Consider the following 27,411-nt stretch of genomic DNA (forward strand, 5'->3'; position numbering starts at 1 on the left):
ATTTCTGTGATGTTCCTGCTGAGACTAAATGCCTTGACCAGGAAATGCAGCAGTACGAATTTAGCATGAGATGCTTTTTTCTGATTTAGTCTGGCTTTGCGTGTTGTTGAGGTCGCTACATTGAGAAGTTTTTGCTGCTTTTTGCAATTCCAGCAGTTGAGGAGCAGCATCCCAAAAATGCTGAGGAGATCTGGGAGATAGATTTGGGCTCCCTTGTAGAAGATGAGTGTGTTGCAGTCTGCTGTAGATGATGTTGAATCAGGTCTCTGATCCCAGTGAGGATAAAACTTGACTAAACACTGATACAGTATTTGACTGAGGTGGTTGTTCTTGAGCGAAAGATTTTTGATGGATCACATCTAATAGCAACTTTTCCTTTGCAGGCTTTGGAGGCGTTTCTCATCAAGATGTAAGTACTTGTTTTAAACTTTGAGTAGTACCATAAAAAGCCTAGAGTGTGCCTGTGAAATGAAATACTAAGCTGACAGAGGGGGAAGAGGGCAGTGTTAGCTGCTACTTGCATTTCAGCCAAACCATGAGGATGTGTAAGAGGAGAACTGCTGGATAAGACCCCATCCTGCATGAACTGGCTTTGCTGAACTGCACATGTGCTTGTGAAATCGTTAGTGGCACATCTGAGTCCATCCTGTTCCCAGAGCATAGCCTAGAGCAGGTAGCTGTCCAGTGACTGGGTGTGTAAGCTGCCTGTGTGATGAGACGTGAATACCCTGACTTCAATCATGGAGGTCTGCAATTAGCTCTATCTGACTGCAGGCATCTGATTAAATTTCATTCTTCTGTGTTTGTTCTTTGTGAATTTCTGACTGCTTTTTTTTTTCTAGTGCAGTTTTGGAGTTGGGAAGTGGTGCAGTTGGTTGTGTTAAAGGCAAAAGTGAGTAGTTAATGACTTTGTATTACTGGTCATTACTGTGTGCAGTTGATGGCAGCCAGCAGGCTTCACTTACCAAGGTACTGGGAATTGAATCTCACATTTAAGGCTCCAATTACTTGAATACTCCGTGAAGACTGATACTTCTGCAGGCAGGCTTGGCATGTCTTACAGGGTTGTAATGATGTTGTCAAATGTCTGACCTGAAACTGCTAATGTAGACTGCTCTTCACTGAAAAACCCTGTATCTGACAGCAGCTGTAAGGGTGGTGGTAATAGATTTTCAGTAACTTGAATTCTGTGTGGCAATGGATATAAAGGGGAACAACAGTTCTTGGAGGCTTTTATGGAAGTTGATCTCGAGTGACTGTAGAGAAAGTGCTATCTGCTTTTGAATTGGAGGAGAATGCTTTGGAGGTAGCTTTGCCTCTGGGGTGGAGTTGGTGGAACATGAGTGCTTCTGTCTGCCATCACATGAATGGCAGATGTTAACCTACTGATTGTGTTTGTAAGCACCAGCAGCTTCAGTCCGTGTGTGGCACCACCAAAGACAGTGACAATTTCAACAGAAGGAAAATGGGGTTTTTGGAAGTCCTGTGGTTGTAATACAACACTAGTTTTGTACTGAAAACCTACTTTCTTGTGTTTATTTTAGATTTGAGAATGGAAGAACTGCCCGAGAGTTTGTGACAGATACTTATGTGCTTGGTAAGCTCTTCTCAATTGCCATAAGATTTTTACTGAAATGTGTAAACCAAATGAAATATATAACTGCTGTGTACTGCTAGAGAGATCTCATTGGTTAGATAGAATGCCCAAACCCAGCAGTGCAGGGCCTGCCTTGATGACTGCTCCTGATGGAAAACAGTATGATTAGTTACTGTTTAACTGTTGGCTGGTTAAATTATGCAGTGGGTTTTTGCAGGGATTATCACTGAATAATCCAGTTAAATTACTTGTCTCAATGGCAAGGTGTGTTTTTAGATGATGTGAATGAGGATATGGTTGAGGCAGAGTCTGAAATATTGAGCCCTTCCCCTAAGGAGAAACAGCAGTAACAACGTTAAGCTTCTCTGAGCATGTACTGTTCATGATGATTAGTTCAAAGCAATGGGAATCTCTCTGAAAGAAACTGAGGAGCACTCTTGATCTGAAACAGTACATGCATTCAGACTAACTTGAAACACTGCCAAGAGAAGTGTTCATACAAAAATGCGTTGTTACAGAGTTGAAGGGAAAGTGTGTGAGAAATAACACCAACTTGGAGTTAAGTTTAAACTTAAACTGTAGTCTCTGGGTAAACTTCATGTCTTCTGTTTGTATGAGGAAGAGGCTGGGCCACAGTGGCTCAAAACATTTTTTTTATTGCTTAGTGTCTTCACACAGTAATAGTAAAAGTTGGGTCAGTGGGAACTACTTAAGCCAATGCAATGTTGACAGTTTAATAGAGCAGGATGCACAACAGCAAGCATACAACTCCTGTCATAACACTGAACTGACACTACCACTGCTGCACACTTGAAATGGAGGAAAGATACCCTGCAGCTGGTGAAAACTATTAAGAGTAGTAATCTTGCTAATGTTAGAGGTACACAAATTTAGGGTCAAGTGTAAGTAGTTTGCTGTAGCACTTTGTTCCAGTGGTAAGTTTCATGGGGTATTTTAGATACCAACTCATTCCAACAAAATGACTTCTGTGGGGACAAGTATAGCCAGCTACGCTTTTTCTGATTCCTCTGATGTTAGGCAGACTGTATTTCCAGTTTATTTAGGATTTATAAGCTTCTTTAACATTGTGTTAGAAATTGTAGTTGGCAGCTGACAGCTGAAGTGCAGCCTTCTTGCAGGTTAAAATTAGTTTAAATAGGAGTTGCTACTTATAAACCCACATATAGTGATATCTTAACTCTGAAATGATTTCTCTCTTTCTCAGGAGAGGACTGCTGTCTGCCACCCCTCTGGGTAAGATTGCACAGATGAATTCTCTCTTCTGGGAGCATTGGTAGCCACTGATGAAACTTGATTCTGCCAGATGAATGTCTGTGATATTACCACTTCCGTTCCATTCTTTCTGAGGTTACATAACTGCTGAGAGGAGCTCTTGGCGGTTGTGCCAGTGCATGCTAAATGTGTTTTCCTGCTTTAGGTGAAGGTGCAACTTTGGAACTGTTTGAGGAACCAGAAAGGTGAGTGTGACTATTAATAAAACTTAGTTGCTGGAACAAGTGATGATTAAAACCTTAGCTTGAACTCTCTCACTGAATGGAGATGAAAACCTAAGGTCTGAGTTGTTCCAGGAAGCTTCTTGTACTGGTTTCTTGCCTTGTAAAAGTTCTTATTCCTTAATAGGTGGAAGACCCCAGGATAATGGGTTGCACTTGCAGAAACAGCATTAAAAAAACTTCGGTAACATTGGCTTCAGTCGCTGTAAGAAGCAAATAAAATCTTGTAAACTCCACCTGCTGTTGTGAACTGCTTTCTGATTTGATTGCTTTCTATGGAATAGCTCTGGAGTATTTGATAAAAGCTGCAAATTCTCGGGCAGGGAGCAGACTAGTTTAATGAAATGCTAGCCCTGCAAGTGTTGTCTGCTGTGGGATGTAACTAATACAAGTGTCAAGGCAGACCTGAGCAGTACCTAGGTAGGCTTGGGTGAAGTTTAGGAGAGCAGTAGATTTCTCACTGAATCACCTTATGGCTTGGTTTCTGTTAACTCTTTGCCATTGGATTCAGTCTGAGCTCATTGATGGCATTAGTATGGAGAGTGACAGCATCCAGCCTCCACGAGGAAGGAGAGTACTAGAAGAGATGGGAGACTTTGATAATCCTATTTTAAAAGTAGAGATGCTTACATGGCACTAGGGCCTCTTAAGGCAAATCTGTTACCAGAAGTCCTTATTGCTATTTCTGAGAAACTGGTGGTTTTCCCCCATCTTTTTGTGAAGTCAAAGGAAAAGATCTATGAAGAAGTTGCTCTCCATAACACTTGAGCTGTTGGTGCAGCACTTTTAACAAGTAAAACTAGGCATCTACTCTCCTACAGGAATATTTTCAGATGTGTCCCCAGAGTTTTTCATAAGGAGGAACAATATTGAGTTTCATCTCCCTCCCGCTCTAGCTGCTGTGAGCTACTTGAGTTTTTAGCCAGTGTAGATTCATCCTAGATAAAATGAATTAGATGTGTTCCTGTCTTCACATGCAAATATCTTTTGCAGTAAAGCAAAAGCCATTAATAAGGTGTTTCCATTCAGACTGATTAGTAGGCTTCCTAGTATTCTCTGCCTCCTGATTACTTCCTGAAATACCACACTTCATTGTGCCTGTTGAAGAGCTTGAAGGGACTGTCGTAGCCTGCTGTGTAAAAGAAGTCTTCATGAAATGGTTGGCCTCTGTTTCTTAGGAGTTTAGCCAAGACTTCGGCTTCTTCAGCATATTTATCTGGTGAGGCAAATCCACTGAAGGACCTGGTGGAAGTAGAAAGAAAAGCTGTTTTCCATTTTGTTAGTAGTTCAGGCCAAAATCTGACTTTTTTTTTTTACAGAAGTGCAGGCGTTGGGAAGCATCAGTATTTGAGCAATTCTCATGCAGCTTGTTATTGGACAGCTAGCTGTCAGTGTGCTACATCTGAACTCCAGGCTCCAAGTAGCAGGGTATGTTCATTGGACAGCTTAAAGAGATGGTGCAATTAAGAATAGTATGGGCTCTTAATTCATCAGCTGCACCCGTGTTGCTTACCTGACAAAGATGGCTGCTGCCTTCCTCTCCTCAACAAACACATCTGAGTCGGTGGGCTGTGGTGGGGAGTCCTGATGTTCAAATGGCACAAAGAAGGAGATCTTGAAGTCTGCACAGCCAGACTTTACCAGGCACGTCACTGGCACGGTCATATCAATCTTGATTTCTACAGGAAGATGAAAGATGTTTAGTAAGCTGCGTGCAAAGCTTAAATTTCCCAAGCTGTTCATCCTGTTACACAGGGCCCTATGGGACTTAGAGATGAAGATATGAGGGTGGGTGTTAGACCTGTTTGTGTCTCAAGTCATGCGCTACCTTGAACTACTCTGCTTCCTCCCCAGTTAGTGTTTCTTGCAGTTCAAACCAGTGCTTCCTACCTTTCTCATTCTTCCCTTGGATGTAGTGGAAGAGCTTCCAGAAGCCTTGGCGCATCGCTTCCTTCTGGGTCTCTCCCTTAATGACAGTGCTGACCCACTTGGCTGTCTCATACTGGCGCAGTTCAGAATCCTTTGCCTGAGAGGCAGCAAAAGCTACAGTAATCATGAGATGAATACTAAAGATGACATTAATGGATAGCTGTTCTTCCCAAATCAGCACTGGAGTGTTGTGATTGGCAGCCTCAGGCAGCCTCATAGCTGCAGGCACAGGCAAACCCTTAGCATCAAGCTGACTTCACTGCAGAACTATGCTGTTCTCTCAGAACAAGTTGTTTTGGATCTACAAGTAAGCACTTTACAGTTAGGCATGAACAGCATTCATAGTAATGCTTCCTTAATGCTCATCAGAGAATCCCAAATCCACCTTAGCTCTGCAGTACCCTGGCTGTAGAGTATCTCCTCCCTTGACCTTTAGCAATTACCATGGTCTCTATTGAGCTCCACCTAGGGGACTGCAGATCCAGGGACAGAAACGTTTGCTTGAAGGATTTGATCATCTCGCTGGATCTGAAAGGCAGACACAGTTCATTGGCCTTTCCAGTCAATGCAGTACAAATGGAGTGTGAGAAAACAGTAAGGCTTTTCTGCTGAGCTTTGAGAGGTTTTCCTTCTCATCTCCAACCTGTCAGTAACACCTGCTGTGTTGAGAAGTGACTGGAAATGCACTTCAAAAAGGCAATTGAGCCTGAATTCCAAAAGGCCTTGCTTCCAATGCATACACTTAGTATATGAAGGCCTGAAATCTTTTTAGCCGTGAAGGATCCAGGAACAGAGAACCAGGGCCATGAAACCAGCTTTAGGTTGATGTTGAAATGTTTTTTTTTTTTAATATAAGGGTGAAAAGCACCCTTATAAAAACATTCCAGGCTGCTGGTGGTGATATCATTTACAATCTTTAAAGCATACATGAATGCACGTGCTGAAAAGTGCTTTCAGCTGCTGCTGTAGTTGTTGTAGTGCAGTAGTGAGTATCAGAATGATGTAACACGATAGTGATGCTAGAAGTTACAGGCACTGTCCCCTTAATATGCAGCATAACTGCAAGGTCAGCAGTTGGACCAGAAGGGACTGTTCCAGTCCTGTACGTTTTTTGTCAGTAGTATTTACAAATCATCAAAATAACAAGGAAGCAGGAATGCAATTGCTTTATTAGAAGCAAATGTGAGCTGTCTATACTGAAACCTAATACATGGATTTGTTTTATCCATCACCATCTCCAAAACCAAGCTGATAAACTTGGTTAGCATTTTATTTCTCTTTGCCACGCTTTGATAGGCAGCAGTTCTTTCCGTGTGCTCCCTGGGTACCCCAGCAGAGCAGTAAATGTTCCTCCATTGCAATTTCTGTGCCAGCTAGTTTGATAATGTCATTGCCACTCTCAGAGCTGCTGCTCACAGAACTTTTGTAACTTCATGACCAATATCATGACCACGTGCAGGAAAGAATTTTCAATTACATACATACAACAGTTCTTTCGGGGGAAGAGGGAGGAAAACAGGGCGAAACAAGTCTTCCAAGTATATGGAGTTGAACTCATTAGATGTACAGTAAAGCTTAGCTCTGGACTTTCTACTAATATGTTTCTAACCCACGAAGGCTTTTCCTATTGCTGTTAACACAGGGGCCGAAGGGACAGAAAGCACAGCAGGCATCACCACAGGTTACACTGATGCAACAGAGCCAGAAATGCCACTCCATGACGCTGTTAATTGCCCTGAAAAAGTGGAGAAAGTGGATGTACTTACATTTAGGTGAACAGGCTGTCCTAGCTTTGGAGGCTGCACACACCCACGAGATGCTACACGTCGTCGCTGTTTATTTTAGTTGGATCAGGCTCCACCCATGCCTCAGCCCTGCTGCAGGGGGATGCCGTGAGGAAAACCAGACCTCTGGGTCTCATTGGAGAGCTCCCACGCAAACGCTGAAAGCTCCACCTCCTGCCCACCAGGCAGCGTTGGGTGCGATGTGTGATCTGGCCCCATAAGCAGTTTCGCACCCTTTGTGTAAGTTGACTGCTTCCGTGGTGCTGTGCCTACCTAGGGCTGGGTCAGCAGTAGGTTTCACACTCCCAGGAGAAAGAACTGTACAAAAAATAGTGTCACACCCCTCCAACTCAGGTCACAAGGTGATGTCAGAGAATGAGAGCTTTTCCTTTTTAACCCTGGAGTGAAATGATGGGTGCACATCAGGCTGTAAACAGCTGAGACCATCCTCACGAGATTTCTGCTGACGTGTTATGAAAGGCACAGTGTTCTCTGATGGCTGGCTGTTTTGAACAGCATTGGAGGCTGGTCAGCCCTCTTAGCTCTTGGATATGTGCACAAAGGGGTTATACAAAGCGATTGTGAAATCCTATTGTGTTTATAGGACACAGAGTGAAGCTGGACTCTGTTTAACCAGCTGCAGCTCTAGACGTATTTAGGTGGCAGCAGAATAGGGCAAATTCAACTTCACCATTTCGATTTTGAGAACACCTCCCATGTTTCCCACACTTCGTGCAGATTCCGAGCCTATATGTAATGCCATGGAAATGGGGTAGTGTATTGAAGAGTTTACTAGTTGAGCCTCTTAGCACATGCTACGGCCTGAAAACGGTTCTCTGCAGGTCTGACACTTCCTATGGAGTAACCTTTCACCTGTTTTCTGCTTGGATCACATAGGAAAATCACCACCAAGGTATTTTGGAGAAGCAGAAGCTGTTAATTCCTGGGGTTTGCACTGGGGCTGCACTTGCTTGTGTAAGGTTAGGCATTACATAACCCTAAACCTGTGACCCTAAAGTCCCTGTCAAGGGTGTGCTAGTGGTTAACTTTCTCTAGAGTAGAGAAGGCCATGGAAAGGACTGCACCCCACCACGCCACTTCAATCCATCTCAACATTTAACCCTGCTCATATGTACGGAGGAGTATTGCCTCGAAAAGGAGGGCAACTAAAACGTAGATAAACACAAGGGCACTGAATTCTCGTTTTGTTTCTGAAGCAGAAAACAAACCCTCAGTCAGTATGTATGTGCCCAGCTGATGTTTCTGTCCCCAACAAGGAGCTAACTGTTCCCGGTGGAGTAGCCTGCGGTTTGAGAACAATCATCAGTGTTCCCCCAAGAGGTTGTTTTTCAACCCCCTCTTGTTTTTCATACGTGCATTGTGAGGACATGCCAGCAGTTGTGAAGGGCAGCAGGGCAGCCATGAGGACATGCATTCAGTACCTAACCGTACATGCACTCCTACTAAGTGATAGTGCAGGATGAGAGCTGGCACAGTTTTATCTCCATGGTAAAATCGGAGTATGCTGATCTGTAGCCATCGTCTGTTACACAAAAATAGCATAGAAGAGCTGTTTTGCACCTTGTGGTCACAGTAGTTTGCAGAACATACAGGCAGGGATGTTCAGCTGCATCCCTGTGCCATTGATCTGTCTGTCTTATCTACTACACTGGGAAAAACAAGCCATATCATAATAGAAGCTTACATGGACATCGATGTCTCCTTGTACAGTATACTTCTAACATAGGTAAAAGACTTGTTGCTAGCACAAAAGTCTAAAATATATTAATTTAACAGGCAGTATTCAATATCTCATACATATACATGGATGGGACTTGGCTGGCATTCTCTAACCAAAGCTACCAAATAGCAAAGAAAGCAATATTTTTCTGTACTGTAAGCTCAGGAAGTAGAAATGTGAGTAAAAGCTCGCTGGCACCATGAAAGTTTGCTGTTTCTGCTGCAACTTCGTATTTTCAGGAGGTACTTCTGTGTGTAACAGTGTCATGTACTTGTAAGTATGATATTTCAAGCTACCAGCTTCTACTGGATAAATGCAAGGACAGGTCCGTGGTACCACTGCTGTCCGTTTTTCCTCTATGTAGACTTCGCTGCACTTGTCATTAACAAGCCTAGACAAGCTGTTAAACAGCATGCCATAAAGCAAAAATGCTTAGGTTCTTTCTTGTCATAATGACAATCCCTGCTGCCAGATGTATGCAGGTGTTTTTAAGTCAGTTTTATTCCTAGGGTTGAGCACGCATTGCTTGCACAAATTGATGCATCTTTTCCTCTGTCACTGTAATTGTGTCAGCATTAGACAAGCTCATGAGAAATGCTTTGTTACCATATAGTTAATGATAACTTTGAGTCATGTTCTTCTAGCTGAGAAGTCTGTGTAGTGATATGAAAAAGGGGTGTAAGGAACAGAGAGGAAACATGCTGCTCACATGCTCCAAGCAGTCTTGCTTTCCTGACTAAGCCTCTCCCAGCATGAGCTGCCCTCCCACCGGATGATGATTCTGATTTAAAAGAACTGGGAATCTTCAGGTAGAAGTGCATTTGTTTCCACAAACATTTCTCAGTTGCTGCAGAAGCTCCTACTTCAAAAGAAGAGAAGTTAGGCATGTGTTGTTCACAGTTACTAAAAATAATGGTCTGAGTCTTTCTATGTGATTAGATGATCCTTGCCTAAATAACTCATCTGCCTAAAGAAACCTCTTGTCTCCTTGCTCTAAAGAAAGAGAAAACCTTCTAGTGAGTTCTGTTTTCTTCTTGTTTCCAGTAAGGGGATGGGAGTAACAAAAGCACCTTCTGAAGGAGCAGCTGAATGTACTGAAGTACCATTCTGAGAAGACTCTGTATTATCCCATTATCCCTTGTAAATGGAAGCTCTCTCTAATGAGGTGATGTTTGGACCTTGTGCTGTAACATTTTATGTCAGTACACCAATTGGTCCCAATTTGGTTAGCCTTCAGCCAGTCATCACTGGCTTTCTGGAAATGCCTGCATGGATTTTGTCCATGTGCTGTCTGCTTGTTACAAGGGATACATGAAACTATCACATCTCCCTTCTACCTCAAATAGATGACTCAATTGCTAAAGCAATTCTCGTTCTAACTTGATGATCAGTATTGTTTCTTCACTACATCAAGATAGCCTTCGAGAATGAGACAGCAGCTGTCCAATGGGAGCACTATCTAAAGTCTTTCCAACTGAGTGACTCCTTGCTAGAAGTTCACATCATCAGGGCTTGCATGGAACTGACTGATCTTGTCCAAATAAAAAGCATCCTACATCCAGCACCACTCCAGAGCATTCCTGACTTAGAGTTTTCTTGCTGAAGGTCAACATTTCTGAATCATTCATAGTTTGAAGGATTAATCCTAAATTAATCCTCTCAGCTTCCATAAAGAATCTCCCTAAAGCTCCTTCTCATCTGTCAATAGAGCCCAAAGAGAAATTGGAAGCTGTCTCAGCTTAATACACTGCTTTATTCACTTGGCTGCTTTCCAAAAGAGGAGCTATTTTTAAATGTTCAGGGATCTAGCTATCATCTGAACCACAAGCAATTACATCAGGAACCTCCTTCAGCCAGCATTAGGAGTTACTGAAATGCACAGAAAATCTTCAGTCCCCCTTGAGTGCTGGAAGAATATGGAGTGAATTCAGTCGGCCCTACCAATTTTTCCTCTTTCTGCTTTTGATAGTTTCCACAGAGAAAAATGAACATGAATCAAAGGGAATCATTTATCTTCGAGATGTTGTAGTGGTATTTTTGACTTTTTATAGAATTGTATTTAATGATTGTGTAAGACTGTCATGATAACAGCTATAGCCTAATGTAACAGAGAATATTCTCCTTTGCAAACACAACTCTGAAGATGAAATAGCCAGATACCAGTGGTCTAAGAACATCACTTAGAGCAAAAGCAGCTCTAAGGAGAACAGCTACATACTGATGGCTTCTTATCCAGAGGAAAGTCAACCATGTCTGAAAGTGCAGTGTTTGAAGTTATCAGTCATCCATACCATGAATAATGTTCTCCAGAAAAGAGGTGAATGAAGTTATTAACAACCACAGCAGCAACACGAGGCCTCGTACCTGCTAGGCTCTCCAGGAGGAGGCAGGCATTCAGCATCACCCTCAGAAAGCCGAATTTCTCTACCGACATCTTCCAGCAGTCTTGCAAGCAAATGTCTATTGCCCTGTCCTTAAAGGCAGAATGAGAGTGGTTCCACAATTTCTCTCTTTTGCTCCATCTTCCTAGTCTTTAAGGTCACGTCTGCCATTTTTCTTTGCCTGCTTTGACCTCCTACTTCTTTCTTTTCCTCCTTTCCCTCTCATTCTCAGCTTTCTCCATTCTGTGTGCTTCATGGATGGAGTGACAGCACCTGGCAGCTCTTCTGCTCGGGGCCTAGGTGCTCTTGACTCTACTCAAGGTGGTGTGATAATGGGGCAATCCCAAGTGTGAAAAATGCAACACACTGGTGTTAGTGATATGTGGCAGTAGGAAAGTATTCTCTGACTGAGGGCTTGTTCCTTGCAAGAGTACGGATTGTATCAGAACTTTTCCCACATTCTAAGGGTGGGGATTTTGGTAGTGAGCGTGGGGTATTGGTGGGCATTTTTCCTGCTTAGGTTATGCAGTAACACTTCCAGATAGGGCTTCTTGAAGAACCCAGTCTCTCTCCTTTCCAAAGATGATCCATCCAGTGCTGCTTTCTGCAGCAGATGGCACTGTTGTTTGTGTTCAGAGGTGAAGTTTACTTTAATTAAAAATTCCCTCAAACCCTCTTGGTTGCCAAGAATCCCTTCAGTACATTAATGGATCCATTGTATAGTGACAGTTCTCTGTAATTCCAGAGCCTTGCATCTGAATATTCTTTGGTATATCTTAGTGAACTGTCTCTGGGGCCATTAAATATTTAAATGCCTTGACATCTAGAGGTTTAACATCTTGGCACGTCAAACATCTTTTATGTGGCACACACAAGTGAATATCTGTGTCAGAAAAATCAGGAAAAATCCTAAATTAGGAAAATCCTCCAGGTTATGCTCAGTTCTAGAAGGGTTGAAGGGCAGTTTTCCAACCGGTACTGATATCCAGCTTTAACAGTTTGAAACACAAGCTTTAAATCTGAGAGCTCAGCACCTTTAGATTCAGAGCAGAGAAAATGAAGTAGATGTTCCATATAGGATAACATCACGTCAGCTCCTCAGCTATCATACTTGGTAGGTAGCCAAGAAGGTATTTAAGAGAATTTCATCACTTTCACCAGTGAGTTTCTGCCATCATTTTGGCTTTGGTACTTGCAGTTAGTTCTGAAAATAGGTTTGGGTCAGTGTATTGTCTTTGAAAGAAAAGTATATCTGGATGCATTTATTTACTTCAGAGACAAACAGAAGCAAAACTGTATTTTAATTATGCCCTAACAGAACTGCCTATGTGATAAGCTGAGAAATGGGAAAATCCAGATCTTTGGGGTGTGCTGGGGGAAGAGGGCAGAGGTGTTCAATTGTAGGCAATGTAGAAAATGTTGGAAATGTTAATGTGGCAACAGCAACAAAAAGCACAGCAATCTAACATCCTTAGGAGGCAAACTGGAGTACCTTTGGCTGACATACCTTAGCAAATCAGCCATCTGAATAATGCAGCAAGTTCTCAGTAGCTGTGTGAGTTCACCATGTAGGCACATGGTAACCCAGCTGCACAAGAAGTCTGATTCTTAAATGTTTATGACTCGTTTGACGTATGGGGTGATTTAGATAAGTTTTGACATTGATGTTCATTTATTTTCCCATTGGAAGAAAAAAATCTATAAAACCATATTTTTATTCCTCTAATTGTTTTGGAAAAATAGCAACTGTTTTTTGTTTTGTTTTGTTTTTTGTCGTTTTCATTGGTGTCCTTACTGTCCTCTGAGTTTTGGCACCACTGATACTTTGCCACTTCTTTCCGTGGTAACCGGGGAGATGCTTTTCCGGTCACCACGCAGTGCTGCAGCTGCAGACAGCCTAAACCTTTCTTCCTTACCCAAAATTTACAAAGCAAATGCTGGATTCTGTCCTGAATACAAGTTCCCTTGTTTGTATTCTGAATATAAATTTCCAGTGCCATTTGATGCTTTCTAAATGTGTATTCTTGGCAATAAACACACGCTTAGAGTGAGTATAAAGGAGAGGAAGTATTTTAAATGGCCACGGTAAGCTCATTTCTTCTTTCCCTCAGGGGGAGCATCATGCTTAGGATGCTGTACTCACATGCACATCTCTGGCACTGCTGATTGCTCAGCTGGTGTGTTGGGGTGGCAGGATTTTACTGGATGGACATAAGTAAGGCGTGAGTTTCAGCTTAATTAGACACTTGCATTGTTCCGTGTGAATTATCTTTTGTGCAGGTGATAATTTGCTGATGCCTGGAGGAGGAGGGTTAGTAATTATCCACTGTATTATGTACTACTGTGGAACTGAACCTATGCTGTCCTTTTTGAATAACTTGTCCACTTTTGAATAACTTGCACATCAGTTTGAGTTGAGGCGCAGCTCTTCTTCCTTGCTTCTAGTAATTACACAGAGCTTTGTCAGTGCAGATATCTGAAAGCCTTACTATCTTTCTTTACCATCGTTTCCTTAATTATGTTCTTTCTGAGGTAAGCAGCAATTGATGTGAAACATCAAACTAAGGACTCGGGGAGAGAGCCAGACAGTGACAGGAGTCAGAAATAGTGAGCATGGCTTAGAAGGATGCAGGAAGACAGTCCCAACCCCCAACCATTTCTGAACTGGGGAGGTAATGGACTGGGACCACTGTGACATTTCTCAAAACAGCTCTTAACCACACTAAGACTATTCTAACCCCTATAGACACTTCTAAGCCATATATCTCTTCTAAATTGCTTTAATATCTTTTAATCAGCTCTGAAGAGCTGTAAGGACAGCTTAGTGATGCCAGAGTAAGGCAACTGCCTCAAAACAGTTGTAATTTATACATTTTTAAATGGTCTCTCAACCACTCTTCTAATCAGCTTTAAACTGCCCCAGAATAGCTCTAAACATCTCAGAAGATTTATTGCCTTTAAAGTGCCTTGAACTTCCTGTAAACATTTCTAAAGATCTCAAAAATGACTCAAGTTCCTCCAAAGCTCCTCAAAAGCACTCTAAGCAGTTCTGAGAAGCTGTAATATCCACATAAAGAGTGCTAGGGTCTTCTAAACTGCCCTAACATCCTTCTAAACCTCCTTTAAGCAGCTTTCAGACTTCTCTGATCTTACCTAGACCCCCTCTATATCCATCTGAAAACCTCTGAAATTCGTCTGGGTGTCTGCAGTTCTTCCAAGGACCTCTGTAACTGCTTGGAGATGCTTTGAGGTGCTCTAAACCCCTTTGGACAGCTATGGAACACCTCGAGAGCTGTATTACACCCCTTCAAGGGCTCCAGGCAATCTTGTAAAATGATTTAACTGTTTCTAAAGCAGTCTGAAGTGCTACTAAACCAGTCTGGACTTTAAACAGCTCAAAAATCAGCTATAAACAGTGGTGAGAAGCTATAAACTCCTCTAAAACCACTCTGCCTCTCTGAAAACCCTCTAAACTGCACTGATCTAATCTAAATTCCCTTACACTGCTTTAAGCAGTGCTAAACTGGGACAAAATAGCTCTCAAAACCCTCTCAGTTTCCATGCAGCTGCTCTAAAACTCTTTTCTGCAGTTCTGGAACTTCTTTTCTAGAAATAAGCCTCAGTTGCATTTTGGGCCTTTAAAATTCAACGATGCCAACAGCTCCACACCTCTCTAAGTGTATCTAACTCCTCTAAAGCCCCTATAAACTGCTCTGATCTGCTCTGAGGATATCTGGAAAAAGAGTCTCAGAGAAATGAAAAATAGATGTGCTTTGTGACAACCCCTAATGAAGCCAAACAGCAGGAAAAGTGACCGCTGCATGTGAACAGCCCACAGGGAGCATATTTTGGAGTGGAGGAGGAATACCAGAGGCCCAGCCACCTCTGAGATCGTTATGTGACTACGTGAAAAATGCGGAGCACACAACAACAGGGGATTGTTCTGCAGGTTACACAAACATAATCGAGTTTTCTGTGCCTGGGCTGAGTTCTTCAGGGTCTTCAATGGTTATAGGGGAGGTGTCCCCCTACTCACTCTGGCCATGTTTGGGCACAGGTTTCCTGAGGACAGTCCACCTGCATTCTACCGACTGGTTACTGCGTTGGGCTCATGCTCCTGTTTCAAGGATGTTGCTCTTGTGGTCAGAAAGGATGCTTTTATCTGTCAGGCTGAGGGAGCTGGGATGGTTCAGCCTGGAGAAGAGAAGGCTGTGAGGAGATCTCATTGTGGCCTTCCAGTATTTAAGAGGGGTTTATAAAGAGGAGGGGAATCGACTTTTTGCAAGGATGGAGAGTGATAGGACAAGGAGGAATGGTTTTGAGCTCGGGGAGGGGAGGTTTAGATTGGATGTCAGAGGAAAGACAGAGAAAGAGTGGTGCGTGACACCACAGAGAGAGTGGTGTGGTGCTGGAACAGGCTGCTCTGAGAGGCTGTGGATGCTCCATCCCTGCAGGTGCTCAGGACCAGGTTGGATGTGGCCCTGGGCAGCCCGGGCTAACACCAGATCCGGAGGTTGGTGGCCCTACCTGTGGCAGGGGGTTGGAACTTGATGATCCTAGGGGTCCCGTCCAACCCAAGCCATTCTATGACTATGATTACCACAGATAAGCAATACATTTGGAAGTAACTATTGCTCTGAGCAAGGACCTTAATTAGGCAAAATGGCAGATATTCCAGGATGTTCATCTGATCGTAGCACAGATAAGCAGTACAACTGGAAGTTCTAAGCAGAACTGCAAGTCTGAGCAACACGGCCAGGTAACTAGTTCTAAGACATCCCCTGTAGAAAACCCAGATGATTTTGCTGGGAAGGATTGAGAGGGTGGTGATGTGCACAGCTGCCTTTCTCCATAGGACCCAGACTCCCGAAACCACATGCGGGGGATGCAAACAAAAGCCACATGGGCTGCGTGTGGGCAGAGGTTTTAACACCCATTTGCCATTGTCTTCTGCTTGTTTTTCAGTGCCACAACTAAGGATTGTTTAGTTTGGAAAAGACCCTTAAGATCGTCAAGTCCAAGCGTCACCTAGCACTGCTGCCAAGACCACCAGACACTAAATCACGTCCCACGTCCGTGTCTCTACCTCCAGAGGTGGGGACCCCAGCCTTTCCACGAAGAAATTCATCCCACTATCTAGTCTACACCCCGCCTGGCACTATTCGAGACTGTTTCCACCTGCCCTATCCCTTCTCACCCGAAAAAAAGAGCTATCTGCAGGGAGAGATGAGGTTTCCCCTCAGCCTCCTCTCCTCCAGATTGAGCAGCCCTGGCTCCCTCAGCTGCTCCTCCTAACTCCCATTCTCCAGCCCAGAACCCCCCCGGCCCCATGTCCCCGCCGTGGGGCGGAGCGATGCGGAGCCGCCCCATAGCCGCTCCGGAGCCAGCAGGGAGCTTCGGGCGCCGGGCAGGGAGGGGAGGGGAGGTGAGGAGGGCTATGGGGCGGAGGGGGGGCTTGTCATGCTCGGCCCTCTGACCCACTCGTCCCCCTGGGGTCGGTGTTTTTCTCAGCCCGAAAGAGTACCCAAATTTGCTTCTGAAACTTGTCTGGTGCTGTTCTTAGCTGGAGCGAATGGAGACGAAGCTTAAAGCCGGGGATTTTTAATCTTTTTTTTTTTTTTCTTTTTTTTTTTTCTTTTTCTCAGGCCAGCCCGATGACACCCAGAAAGAAACTGGAGGGTCTCGTCGCTGCCACAGTCACCCCAATGACTCCTGACGGGTAAGCATTGCCTGGCACCGCTGCACGGTGCCTTGCACGCTCAGCTCTTCCCTCCAGACACTGTTTCCCTTCTTTCTCCCTTGGAGCGGGTCGCTTTGGGTTGTGATTCGGATCAGATCTCTGCGGGGTGGGGAAGCTGCTGGGTGAGAGGCTGCTGGCCAGCATCCCCTGGCTCCCGGCTCCTCCTGTTCCCCGGCGAGTGCTGTCGGTCAGGGCCCGGAGGTCAGATCAGTCCTTAATCTGTTTCTTTTTAGCTGTTTTCCTAGATGCAGACTTGAATCACAGTGATTCCTATTAGTATTGCAGTATTTTCAAACATATGACAGCCCTCGTTGAAAAGAAGCCTTAAAAGCTAAGAAATCATTATCTAAATCTGATGTCCTTTTACTTCTTGCCCCTAACTAACTAATGCATGCTCTTGCATGTGTGCATGTGTCAGCAGAACCAGTGTAAGCCAGAAGGAAATATTGCAAGGCCTGCACAGTTCCAAAAATAATGTCAAATCAGAAATTGAATTTCCGCCTTCCTCAAAGAAATGATGAGGAACAGATGTCCTCCTTCCTGCGGTTTGTTGCTGCAAGACAGAGTTGTTTGGAGTCAGCAAAGGACCCTGAGCTTCTCTAGTGGGGGATGTGTCACGATCTCTACGTGTTTTTGAGGAAGATGGTCTGAGTGAGCCTTTACTTTTGAGACATACTGTAAAGCATGGTACTACATCAGGAAGGGAATTTATTTCCATTGCAGTTGCTGCTTGCTTTCTTGCTTTAAGGGAAACTTATTTTTGATTTTGTTTTTTATTACTACTTGAATTTACTGTGGTATTTGGAATGTGATCTGGGCCCTCTGCCTGGGATGCTTGGCCCTTGTAAGACACCTCCTGTGAGATTTGGGGCAACCTTTGTACCCAGTAAAGGTCCCAGAGTTGAACGTCAGACTCTGGGGTCCATCTGCGTGCTTGACAACTGGAAATAAGAAAGGAATACTATGCACTGATAAACAATTTTTCTTTTTTTCTGGAGAGAAGACAAACCTATAAACCAGTTTCCGCTGTTTGTCAGGGAAGTCTGTTGTTTTCCCCGTCCTCTAATGAGAGAGAGAGGTCAAAGTCACATGCAGCAGGCACTGTTTCACAGCCTGTGTCCTCTCCTTGCTAGTGCAGTTAAACTATTTGCCAGCACCTGCACAAATACCTTTGTGCTTTCAAGAGCACTGCTGTTTGGTTCCTTTTGTTTCAGGCAAATCAACCTTTCAGTGATTCAGCAGTATGTGGATTACCTGGTAAGAGAGCAGAATGTGAAGAATGTCTTTGGTAAGTTTTATTATTCCCCACAGAAAGTGTGTAATGCAGCTTTTGTCTGGACAGCAGTCTGTGATGTCTTGCCTGACAGGAGCTGAAATGGGAGGGATTGTGGATGTGGGATCATAACTCATGTTTATAATCACCACAGGAGAGGGTGTAAGCAGTACTTAAAGGTCTGGTTTTGCCTATAGCCCATTTCTGTGCAGGGTAAAATAAGCATTGCCTTCATACAGTGACTTCCCAGAGGTGAATGGACAATGGTGTATTTGAAAGAGAAGACTCAACTGAACGATTACTCCCTTTTCCTGAGTAGGATATAATCTTCTGACTTAAAGAACATCTGCTCATCAAAGTTTCAAAGGTCTCATCAAAGACAAGTGAGCTTCTTCTCTAAGAGACCTGTGATGCCCTGCGTGATGCAGCAGCAGCCACTGCTCTCTCTTGTGCCCCTCTCTGACAGATGGCTGGATAGGTGACAGAGCATCTGCTGAACCATTTCTCTTCATTGCCTTACACAGTCAACTAAGCTGAAGTCAGTGCTGAGATTTCTGTTCAAAATTTTAGGCAAAAGAGGTGCAGAATGGAAACTGGAGCGTGGCCGTGACTTCAGCAGTCTCCGTTTAATATGTTGGTTTTTTGTGACTGAACGTACTGACATTTCCTAGTTTCTGAGAGGTGCTTTAGCCTCAGAGATACATGGTGACCAAAGTTCAGTTCAGACTTTTTTCCTTGTAGTGCAGTCCTTTGCTGAGTGTCTCTTCATGCACTTGACTCATTGCTGGGCAAAAGAGGTAGTGCCTGCTGGGGAGGACATGGGACAGTTTTAGCAGCTGGTTTTGTCTCCTTCCTCTCACAACTGTTGATACTGAAGCATGAGGACTCAAGCATTCAGCAGTGGTAGCACTGTAAACCCCTTGCAGATGCTCGTGCAGACTGATGTTCTCTTGAAAGGAATTGAGGGAAATATAATTCCGCTTAATATCATCAGAACTGTCAGTACTTGTCATCAGTAACACCAGCGTCTGTGGGCCAGACCTCAGCAGCTATGTTGTGTTGTGCTATGTTGAAACAGTGAATGGCACCACGGGAGAAGGCCTGTCCCTTAGCATCCGGGAGAGGAAGCAGCTGGCAGAAGAGTGGATGTGCCAAGGAAAAGACAAGTGAGTAACTGAGGGGGAAGTAAAGAGAGATTTGCCTACTTAAAGCCCTGTGGGCATTTCTAAACCTTTCAATATATTCATTAAATGACGTGGTACGGAGGAAACTGAGGTGTAAAGTGTTCAGGTGTTGCCCTAAAGGTGCAAAGTCAGTGGCAGAAGAAGGAATCCAACCTGTATTTCCATCCATGTATCTGCTTGTAGGACCCTTCTCTCTTTCTTGTACCCACCTTAGCATTGCCTCACTCACCTTTGCCTTCTGATGCCATGTCAGAAGATGTGGAGGGAAGGAGGTGTTTTGGGGTTGGATAGATGGTGAGTGGAAATAAACTATGTGAAGGCTTATAATCCGTGTAAGGTTACACCTGTGCGGATCTAAAGCTGAGACACACTTGGGCTGATGGACTGGAATCCAGGAGATTCCCTTGGCAGAGCAGACAGACAAAGATGCTGCTGTCTTTTAATTTAGCCCAGCAAGTTCTCAGTCTGTGCCTGTGACTGTTCCCAGTCTGAACTGGTTCTTTTTGGCAGATGGGTACGTTTTGTCATCACTGAAACCTCAAACCTTCTGAATTTGTTGTTGTGCAGGCTGGATCACGTGATAATTCATGTGGGAGCATTAAGTCTCCTGGAGTCCCAAGAGCTGGTGTGTATATGATAAGATTTCTTTCCACTACGTGTATAATAAAATATAAAAGTATATCTTCAGGTATTTTTGATTCCCTCTTTTGTAGGCAAGACATGCAGCAGCCATAGGCGCTAGTGGTATTGCAGTAATAGCTCCTTCCTTCTTCAAACCCACAAACAAAGGTGAGTGGATGTGATTGCCAGACCTCCTAAGGCCCTTTGATGCTGTCCTCAAACCATTAGTAGTGTTTCATGGCAAAATCAAGCTCCAGTCTGTGAGAATCAGTGATGATAATGCTGCTCCTTGTAGAGAAAGCATGGCTTTCCTCTGAGAGATAGAGGTGCTTTCAGCTGCTTGCAAGATGTCTCTCCTTACTCCTGCATCTTGAAAGATGTTCTAAAAGGGTCAGCATTTGAGCTGTGCATTAATCCTTCATCATAGCTCTCTCGTGTGCTGTCTTCTTTCTGTGTAAAATATTCTGGTGGTAATATTTGATGTGTTTGGTGCCACGCAAAAGCAAAATGCAGGATAGTGTTTTTAAAAGTGGCAAGTGCCATAAGTGTCACAGTAAGAAGTGGGAGGGATGTCTTTTGAGAGAGTAGTTAGCCAGTCTGTCTTCTGAATAGGCAGTATTGAGGTCACACTTGATCTGGGCGACGCTAGAAGGAATTCAGATCCTTGGTCACCCTCAGTGGACACTGACCAACTCACTGAGCTGTAGATACAGCCACATCTCTTGTTACTGAGGTAATGGGGTTTGTTTCTTGGCACTCCTAGCAAGGTTCTCTGCCCTTTTGTTCTCAAAAACAAACAAACAAAGCTTTTAATATAAAAAACGTAAGATAAAAAAACCAAACACACATACAATGTGGAGCTTTGAAACAGAAACATTTGTTCTGAATGATTTATGAATGGAACTGTATGTGTGGAAGCACCAGGAACAGGAGTGGATTGCCAGAATGGCTGGAGTCAATGGCCAAGGATGCAACCAGTGGCAACTGAACTGGTAAACACAGGGGCACAAACAGCAGAAGAAGGCCTTGGCTGTGATTGTAGTAGGAGGACATCAAGGTTTCAACACGTAGCTTTTTGACATTCCTCTTCCTTCTAATGTCAACGGGAAGACTGCTTCAGAATGATGAAGGTGCAATTAAAAGATTCTCAGGAAGAATGTCAACTGAAATCAGTTTGGTTTAGAATAAATATGGTCTTCCAATAGGTACAGTTAAATTTTATTTTTGTGGTGTGCTGGTGTATATGTTATTGGCTGTGTATGTTATGCAAACCATAGATGGTTGTTCCACAGTCCTTGGCTGTGGATTTGAGCTTTCCTTCATTTGCTCCTTTTCCTCCAGATGAACTCCTTGGTTTCCTACAGAAGGTTGCATCCGAAGCCCCTGCAGTTCCATTTTATTACTATCACATTCCAACTCTGACAGGTGTAAAGAGTAAGTGCTGCTTAGTCAGCTTTTAAAGTAAACTACATTCAAAATCTGCTTCTCAAAACAAGGGAATATGAATAGAAAACTGATTTTAAGTTAGTTGTACTAGGCATCAGGTGATGTGATGTTTCTGTATGTATGAATTGGTATTTACTCTTTAATACTTCGTTGCCAGTTCGTTCCTAAACTTTCACCAATCTATGGTTTTTCTTCTGGATCAGGTGAAAGGAATTCTTCAAAGTGGATGAAAATATGTTTTTTTCTAATGTAACTTTTATACCACTTAAGTTGTATTGCTAGTTGTTTTAAAAGCTATGTAGTTTACCAGGCTTGGGCCAAAAGTATGTGATCTGTAAAATAAAAGTCCACCACTTACAGAAGAGACAAGGAAATCTCCCAGAACAGGAGTGTGTTTCTTCATGTGTGGTTGCTGTTATGCACAGTTCGAGTTGAAGAGCTGCTGGATGGAATAAGAGAGCACATCCCCACCTTCCAGGGTGTGAAGTTCAGCGACACAGACCTCTTGGACCTTGCACAGTGTATAAACAAGAATGAGAGAGAACAGTTTGTGTTTCTTTATGGGGTAGATGAGGTAAGAGTCTCCTTTTAATCATTTATTCTAAGGTATTCTCTTCCTTCAGCCTTGAGGGAAAAAATAATCCTAGACGTACAGTGCCAGATAGTTCTGCTGTCTTCCTCTCTTTTTTTTCCCCTTTTATTTTGTTAATTGAAGTAAAAATCATAGAATCATGGACTCATTAGGGTTGGAGAAGGCCTCTAAGATCATCTAGTCCAGCCATCCACCTACCACCCATATTGCTCACTAATCACATCCCTGAGTAAATCATGTCCCCATGAACCAAGGTCCTCTTCCCTTCCTGGATGTCCAAATGGGTTTCTCTCTTCTTGGAAGTGCATCTATGATAATTTATTTAACATTCTCTTTCTCCTCCCACCCTAAACTAGCAACTGTTGAGTGCACTGGCAATAGGGGCAGACGGAGCAGTTGGAAGGTCAGTATCACTTGAACTCTTTTCCCATCTTACTGTTACATCTTCCACTGTCAGTAGGGTGTTTCTGTAACTGTCCTCAGTCACAGAGATGGAGGATTCTGCAGAGTAAAGCTGCACAGTACAAAGCAGACAGACAAGGCAGCAATGGGATAGTCCTATAACCTATGGGACCCCAGGGCATATTAGTTTAAGTGATTATTGCTGCAGTCCATAAGCTAACACAAAGGCTTCACCCCTATCTTCATTATGTTGGTAAGGAGCCAAAACCCAGAAAGGCTGAAGTCATTACTTCAGTTCACATTAAAAGTCTGTGGGCTCTTTGACAGTGTTTACAGAGTTCAGTTTCTGTTTTCACTTCTTCCTCTTGTGCTAGGTTGCCAGACTGCTTGAATGAAATCCTGTGTGATCTCAGTGGTTTTGTGTGGATGATCCATGAAATGAATAACTACCTAGAATGTTAATATTCACAGCATAGTTATTTATTTTTACTTGTACATTTGAAAAACAGTTCACTTCGGAAAGAACCTGGGAGAGAAGTCCGATCTCTAAACTGATTCATAGCCCTTGCATACTTCTAATGTTTCTGTTAACCGTGCATAGGCTGCGGGGAAGTAAGTTCTGATAGTGCCAACAGAGAAAGCCAGCAGCTGCTTTGTTTCAGTGGTTCTAAGCTCTTATTTCACATTTTCTGACTTTGTGGGGGTTTTTTTATTTAATGTAATTTTTTAATTATTATTTTTTTTGCAGTACCTACAACTACTTAGGTAGGAAAACCAACCTGATGTTGAAAGCTTTTGCAAAGCCAGACCTTGCACTAGCACGGAAGTATCAGGTACAGTATTTTTGCTGTCCCTACAGGGAGCAACCTTCTTTCTCCTTTAGCAGCACTGGGGTGTTCTCCGTGTGCTTTTGTCACCCATGCCCTGAGATATCATAGTTAAAGCAAACTTCTTTCAGCTCCAGCCCTCCGCTTTCTGTTCGTATCTCAGCATATACTGAGCGTACACTTCTCCCTCAGCATGCTGGTTTTGTTTGTGCAGAGCAAACAATGGCCTGGCCTTTTGCACTGAGCAGGCCCCACGGTGGCTAAGATCCTTGGCTAGGAATATTCTGATAATAACTTACATGATATAATAGAGAAAAGCCTCCCAAGTGAGCTCTGCCCTGACCCCTCGTGGACTTAGCCCGCATGAAGGTTTTGGAGGAGTTCTGAGCAACCAGTATGCAAACTCTACATCTTTATGTCTCACTGGGACATTTGACACATCCTTTTTCTTTTTCTTTCTTTTTTTTAATTTTGATTTAAGAAATATGTGGCTGCAGGATGACCATAAAAAAACCCAAACATCTAAAGGGTGATCTGCTCTGGGAAATCTCTTCAGTAGGCAATGGTTGTTCAGCTTTGTAAACCTGATACAAGACATACAGTATTTTCAGACTGCTTGCAGTGAGGGACAGTTTGAGCTTTGGTAATAGAACGAGACTAAGGGTTTCCTAATATCTCACTCTCCCTCACCTATTCCAATGGAATAGTTATTATAGTCTTTATTAGTCATTATTTCAATAGTCATTATTTCACATAGGCTAGCTCGGTGGCTGCAGGGGAAATGCTAAGTCACAGCTTGAAACAGTGACTGAGCACCTGGCAGGAAGGCAGGGCCAATCAGGGGACCTCAGGTGCAATTAAGGTTCCTCATTTAAAGGTTGGCAGTGGAAGTGAGGGTTTCTTGCAGGGGATCCCTGCATACCTGAGGCCTTCTGAAGGTAAGCAGCTTCCGTCCCTTATTTCTGTGCCCAGAGCTGTTGCATTTGAGCAAACCTCACTCACTGCAGCCTAGGGCCTTGCTGCTCTGCTGTCATTGCTGTGCTTTCCATCATATTGCAGTGACCAAGGACTTTTCTTGAAGCTGTGTAACAAATGTATAAAATGTAAATATATTTCTGGCTCTCGATGCTTCTGCTTTCCATTCAAATGAATGGATAAACTGCTGTTTGTCTTTTCTAGTTTCTCATGGGGGAGTTTCTCAGCTTTGTCATCAAACTAGGTAAGTTGTATACTGCTTGTGTCTGTTGTTACAGCTTAATGTGCAGACTCAGAACTACAGAAAGGCTGTACCCTAAGAATTTCCTTCCTGAAAATTTTCACAATGAGAAACTGCTACTTATGCAGCTTCCTGAGTTGATAGCTGACCAAACATCCCTGAGAGATCTCACTCTCACTTCCTTCTGTGAAATTTCACAGCTTGAAAGCTGTGGTTTACTTTTGCTCTTATCCTGACTGGTGGCTCTTTGTGTTGTTTTTCAGTCTCCTAAAGCTCATTTCTAACATCACTTTTTAAGAGTCGTTTCTCTGTGGAATAGCAGTGCCATTTAGGAGCTCTCATACTTGTCTTTCCTGCTGCTCTGGCATTTAAGAGAACTGCTTGAGGATGTACAAGACTGAAGCACTTTCAAATGAGGTGACTTTTAGAAACAAAACCAAGTTTTAATTTAAAAAGCATTTAAAACCAACTGAGCCAGAGTACTGTAGAGAGACTCAATGAAATACTTCAAATGGAACAACCCACTGTGCTTTTGCTATACATCTTTCATAAGCACTCCAATGGTTCTAGCTAAGCTTTCAGATTAGAAGTACAAGGCAACGTCATCATTTAGTCTTACAGGTTAAGAAGCAGACACCTGGAGGTACATAAGGAGACTTGAGGTACAGGCAGGTAGGCATCCTGAAGTTTCCCATGGTGGCTGAAGCTGGTCGGAGTTGATACTTCGATCTGGTGTCAGCAGGAGGGAAGCACTAGTAGTATAAGATGTTAAATAGAGAAATGTAATAAGTAGGTGTAATCTTTGCTGTAATGTCTTTCCTGCCTGCAAGCACAATCATCTCTTCGTTACACTGTTCTCATTTCTGAGAAGTGCTCAAGGCCTGGTAGATGCCATATTACCCAGGAACTGTATGCTGCTGCTTTTTGACGTCTGCATAGAGACTGCTATGTGTGAAATGACACAGTTTTGCTTTTGTGTGCCCAGGTTTTGGTGTTGCGCAGACGAAAGCTGTAATGACTTTTGTTTCTGGCATCCCCATGGGACCTCCACGGCTTCCACTTGTTAGTGCCTCTGAAGAATTCATCACCAAGACCAAAGCCAAGCTGGAGAGCATTCTGTGGCCTGATAGTGACTTTACTCCCACGTTGGTGTGGAAGTGAGGGCTCCTCTTCTGGTGTCCACTGCCACTTGGCATGCCCCTCATGCAATGGGCTGGTTTGGCTGTGTTCTCCTTCAGGAAAATGAAACTAACCAGCCTGAAAGGGCTGGCACACCTGTAGCCAGCTGCCTGCTCTTTAACTTCACTCTGCCCTAGAGCTCTGCACTGCCCAGCACTGGTTGCTGTCATTTAAAAAACAACAACAAAAAACAGGCAAAAATAACCCCGAAAACCTGGTTTGTTCTGGCTGAGGGATCCTGACCTTCTTTTGTCTAGAAAGGAAGGTCTGCCTGCCCTGCTCCATGTAGGAGGGGAATCAACTTTTTACAAGGGAAAGCAGTGATAATAGGACAAGGGGGAGTGGTTTTAAGCTCAGGGAGGGAAGTTTTAGTTTGGATGTTGGGGAAATTTCTCATGGAGAGAGTGGTGAGGTGCTGGAACAGGCTGCCCAGAGAGACTGTGGATGCTCCATCCCTGGAGGTGTTCAGGGCCAGGTTGGATGTGGCCCTGGGCAGCCTGAGCTAGTAGCAGGTCTGGAGGTTGGTGGCCCGGCCTCTGGCAGAGGGTTGGAACCTGGTGATTCTTGGGGTCTCTTCCAACCCAAGCCATTCTATGGTTCTGTGTTTTGACCTCTCCCTGAGCATCTTCAGCATCCACCATCTAATATCTCACTGCTGTAATACCCCCTGTGTGCTCAGGCTGGTGTTTTGCTGTTCCTCCCCAAGTTGTTGGGATGTCAGTTGTATGAAATCATCATTTACCTCCTCTCGTTGTCTTTGCACATCTTTACTTCCAGTAGAATTAAAAACAAAAAAAACCTAACCCAACTCTTTTTCTGACATCTGTTGACTCTCCAATGAGCAGCAATCTCTGCAGCCACTTCCTTGCAGCCCAAATGCCTGGCACATCCAATACAGCCCTGCTGTGGGGTGGGTGCTCTCCTGAGGTGTGCTGACCACTGCCCAACCCCATTCTGCACGCTGTGGGTAGGCTGCCGATGCTCTTCTGTAGGCCTAACCTCACTGTGTTGGGTGGGAGAGTGCTCCTGTTGGGGCTTTGTCTGGGGACCTGGGATACTCCACTGCAGGCAGCTGTGTGCCCAGAGGGTGAGTGAGAAGTTATAAGAGCAAAGCAGCCTGTCAAAAAAGCTGATGCTGTGAAAATGGGTTGTAAAGAGCTACGGTCATCTGCTGCACTCGTGCTGCGATGCATTACGTTCTGCTGGGTTAGCATCTGGTGTGCATGCTGCTGGGCTGATCCTGGCCCAGGGCTCCTGGGTGTGCTAGTGGGGGTCCTGCAGCCAGGCTGCGTTGGGTTCAACAGCAGAGCTGCTGCTTAGGAGCTGCAGTGCTGTTGATGGAGCTCGGTGCTGCTGACTGTAATGACGTGGAGCAGCAGCAGAGGACGCACAAGCTCGCTCCTGTCCTTGTCTGAGGGTTTGAGACTGAGGGAAGTGAAGATGAGCAGTTTGCTGCTGCGTTTTGGCAGCATCCCTGCCCACACCGCTTCGTGTTCTTCAGCAGGGCTTTGCAGTGCTCTCCTACTCTCAGAGAACGGACTGCAGTGTTTTCTTTAATAGGTATGAAGTATTTTCTGGGCACATTTTATACAATTAAACCTACCAGAACATGTATGTGCATCTCTGCGTGTGTCTGCCTGTGTAGATATGTACAATGGTAAGTGATAATGTTCGATAACTTTCTCTGGTGCTTATTTTCAACTTAAATTTAGCACTTGATTTGAAAATCAATAGTTAATATGCAATCTCTCTCATACCCACAACAGATCTGCATTTCTATTTGCAGCTCCTGGGGGTTATTATTAGGGCTTGCTATTACATAAGGATGCACAATCTCTTTTAACTAGCTGAGCAGTAAGATTTACTCAGTGCAAGTGTGCTGATCATCCCCTTCGTTCTCTTTACTGACCAGAACTGGTTCAAGTTCTACAGAGTGCACCTCCTCATATGTTATAGAGGCTGAAGTAGGTAAGACTGTGAAAGCT

At 43.9% G+C, this 27,411-nt stretch overlaps 2 protein-coding genes, 1 long non-coding RNA gene and 3 other non-coding genes across 6 annotated transcripts; 5 read left to right on the plus strand and 1 right to left on the minus strand.

Annotated features, from left to right (window-relative positions):
* The first annotated feature begins 67 nt into the window (after nucleotides 1-67).
* Nucleotides 68-3,228, plus strand: LOC136054045 (uncharacterized). The gene is made up of 3 exons (XR_010622708.1): nucleotides 68-892; nucleotides 1,545-1,597; nucleotides 2,823-3,228. It is a non-coding gene; the product is annotated as an uncharacterized LOC136054045 (long non-coding RNA).
* On the plus strand, nucleotides 1,066-1,129 carry LOC136055377 (small nucleolar RNA SNORD78). The gene has a single exon (XR_010622850.1). It is a non-coding gene; the product is annotated as a small nucleolar RNA SNORD78 (small nucleolar RNA).
* LOC136055296 (small nucleolar RNA SNORD79) lies at nucleotides 1,972-2,050 on the plus strand. The gene has a single exon (XR_010622826.1). It is a non-coding gene; the product is annotated as a small nucleolar RNA SNORD79 (small nucleolar RNA).
* On the plus strand, nucleotides 2,894-2,968 carry LOC136055337 (small nucleolar RNA SNORD47). The gene has a single exon (XR_010622842.1). It is a non-coding gene; the product is annotated as a small nucleolar RNA SNORD47 (small nucleolar RNA).
* Nucleotides 3,229-3,973: 745 nt separating the features above from the next.
* Nucleotides 3,974-6,887, minus strand: HEBP2 (heme binding protein 2). The gene is made up of 5 exons (XM_065746841.1): nucleotides 6,807-6,887; nucleotides 5,484-5,568; nucleotides 5,002-5,137; nucleotides 4,625-4,790; nucleotides 3,974-4,353 (listed from the first exon to the last, which is right to left on the minus strand). Exons 2-5 carry the CDS (start codon nucleotides 5,556-5,558, stop codon nucleotides 4,179-4,181), a joined length of 552 nt encoding a protein of 183 aa, XP_065602913.1. The 5' UTR covers nucleotides 5,559-5,568; nucleotides 6,807-6,887; the 3' UTR covers nucleotides 3,974-4,178.
* Nucleotides 6,888-16,451: 9,564 nt separating this feature from the next.
* Nucleotides 16,452-25,604, plus strand: NPL (N-acetylneuraminate pyruvate lyase). The gene is made up of 11 exons (XM_065746852.1): nucleotides 16,452-16,665; nucleotides 17,901-17,974; nucleotides 19,038-19,125; nucleotides 19,711-19,768; nucleotides 19,857-19,932; nucleotides 21,106-21,198; nucleotides 21,636-21,784; nucleotides 22,159-22,205; nucleotides 22,953-23,037; nucleotides 24,211-24,250; nucleotides 25,233-25,604. Exons 1-11 carry the CDS (start codon nucleotides 16,601-16,603, stop codon nucleotides 25,406-25,408), a joined length of 951 nt encoding a protein of 316 aa, XP_065602924.1. The 5' UTR covers nucleotides 16,452-16,600; the 3' UTR covers nucleotides 25,409-25,604.
* Nucleotides 25,605-27,411: the final 1,807 nt, after the last annotated feature.

The sequence above is a fragment of the Cyrtonyx montezumae genome, unplaced genomic scaffold, assembly GCF_038088225.1.
Source record: "Cyrtonyx montezumae isolate F1298 unplaced genomic scaffold, pur_monq_1.0 scaffold_1, whole genome shotgun sequence".
Taxonomy (NCBI): domain Eukaryota; kingdom Metazoa; phylum Chordata; class Aves; order Galliformes; family Odontophoridae; genus Cyrtonyx; species Cyrtonyx montezumae.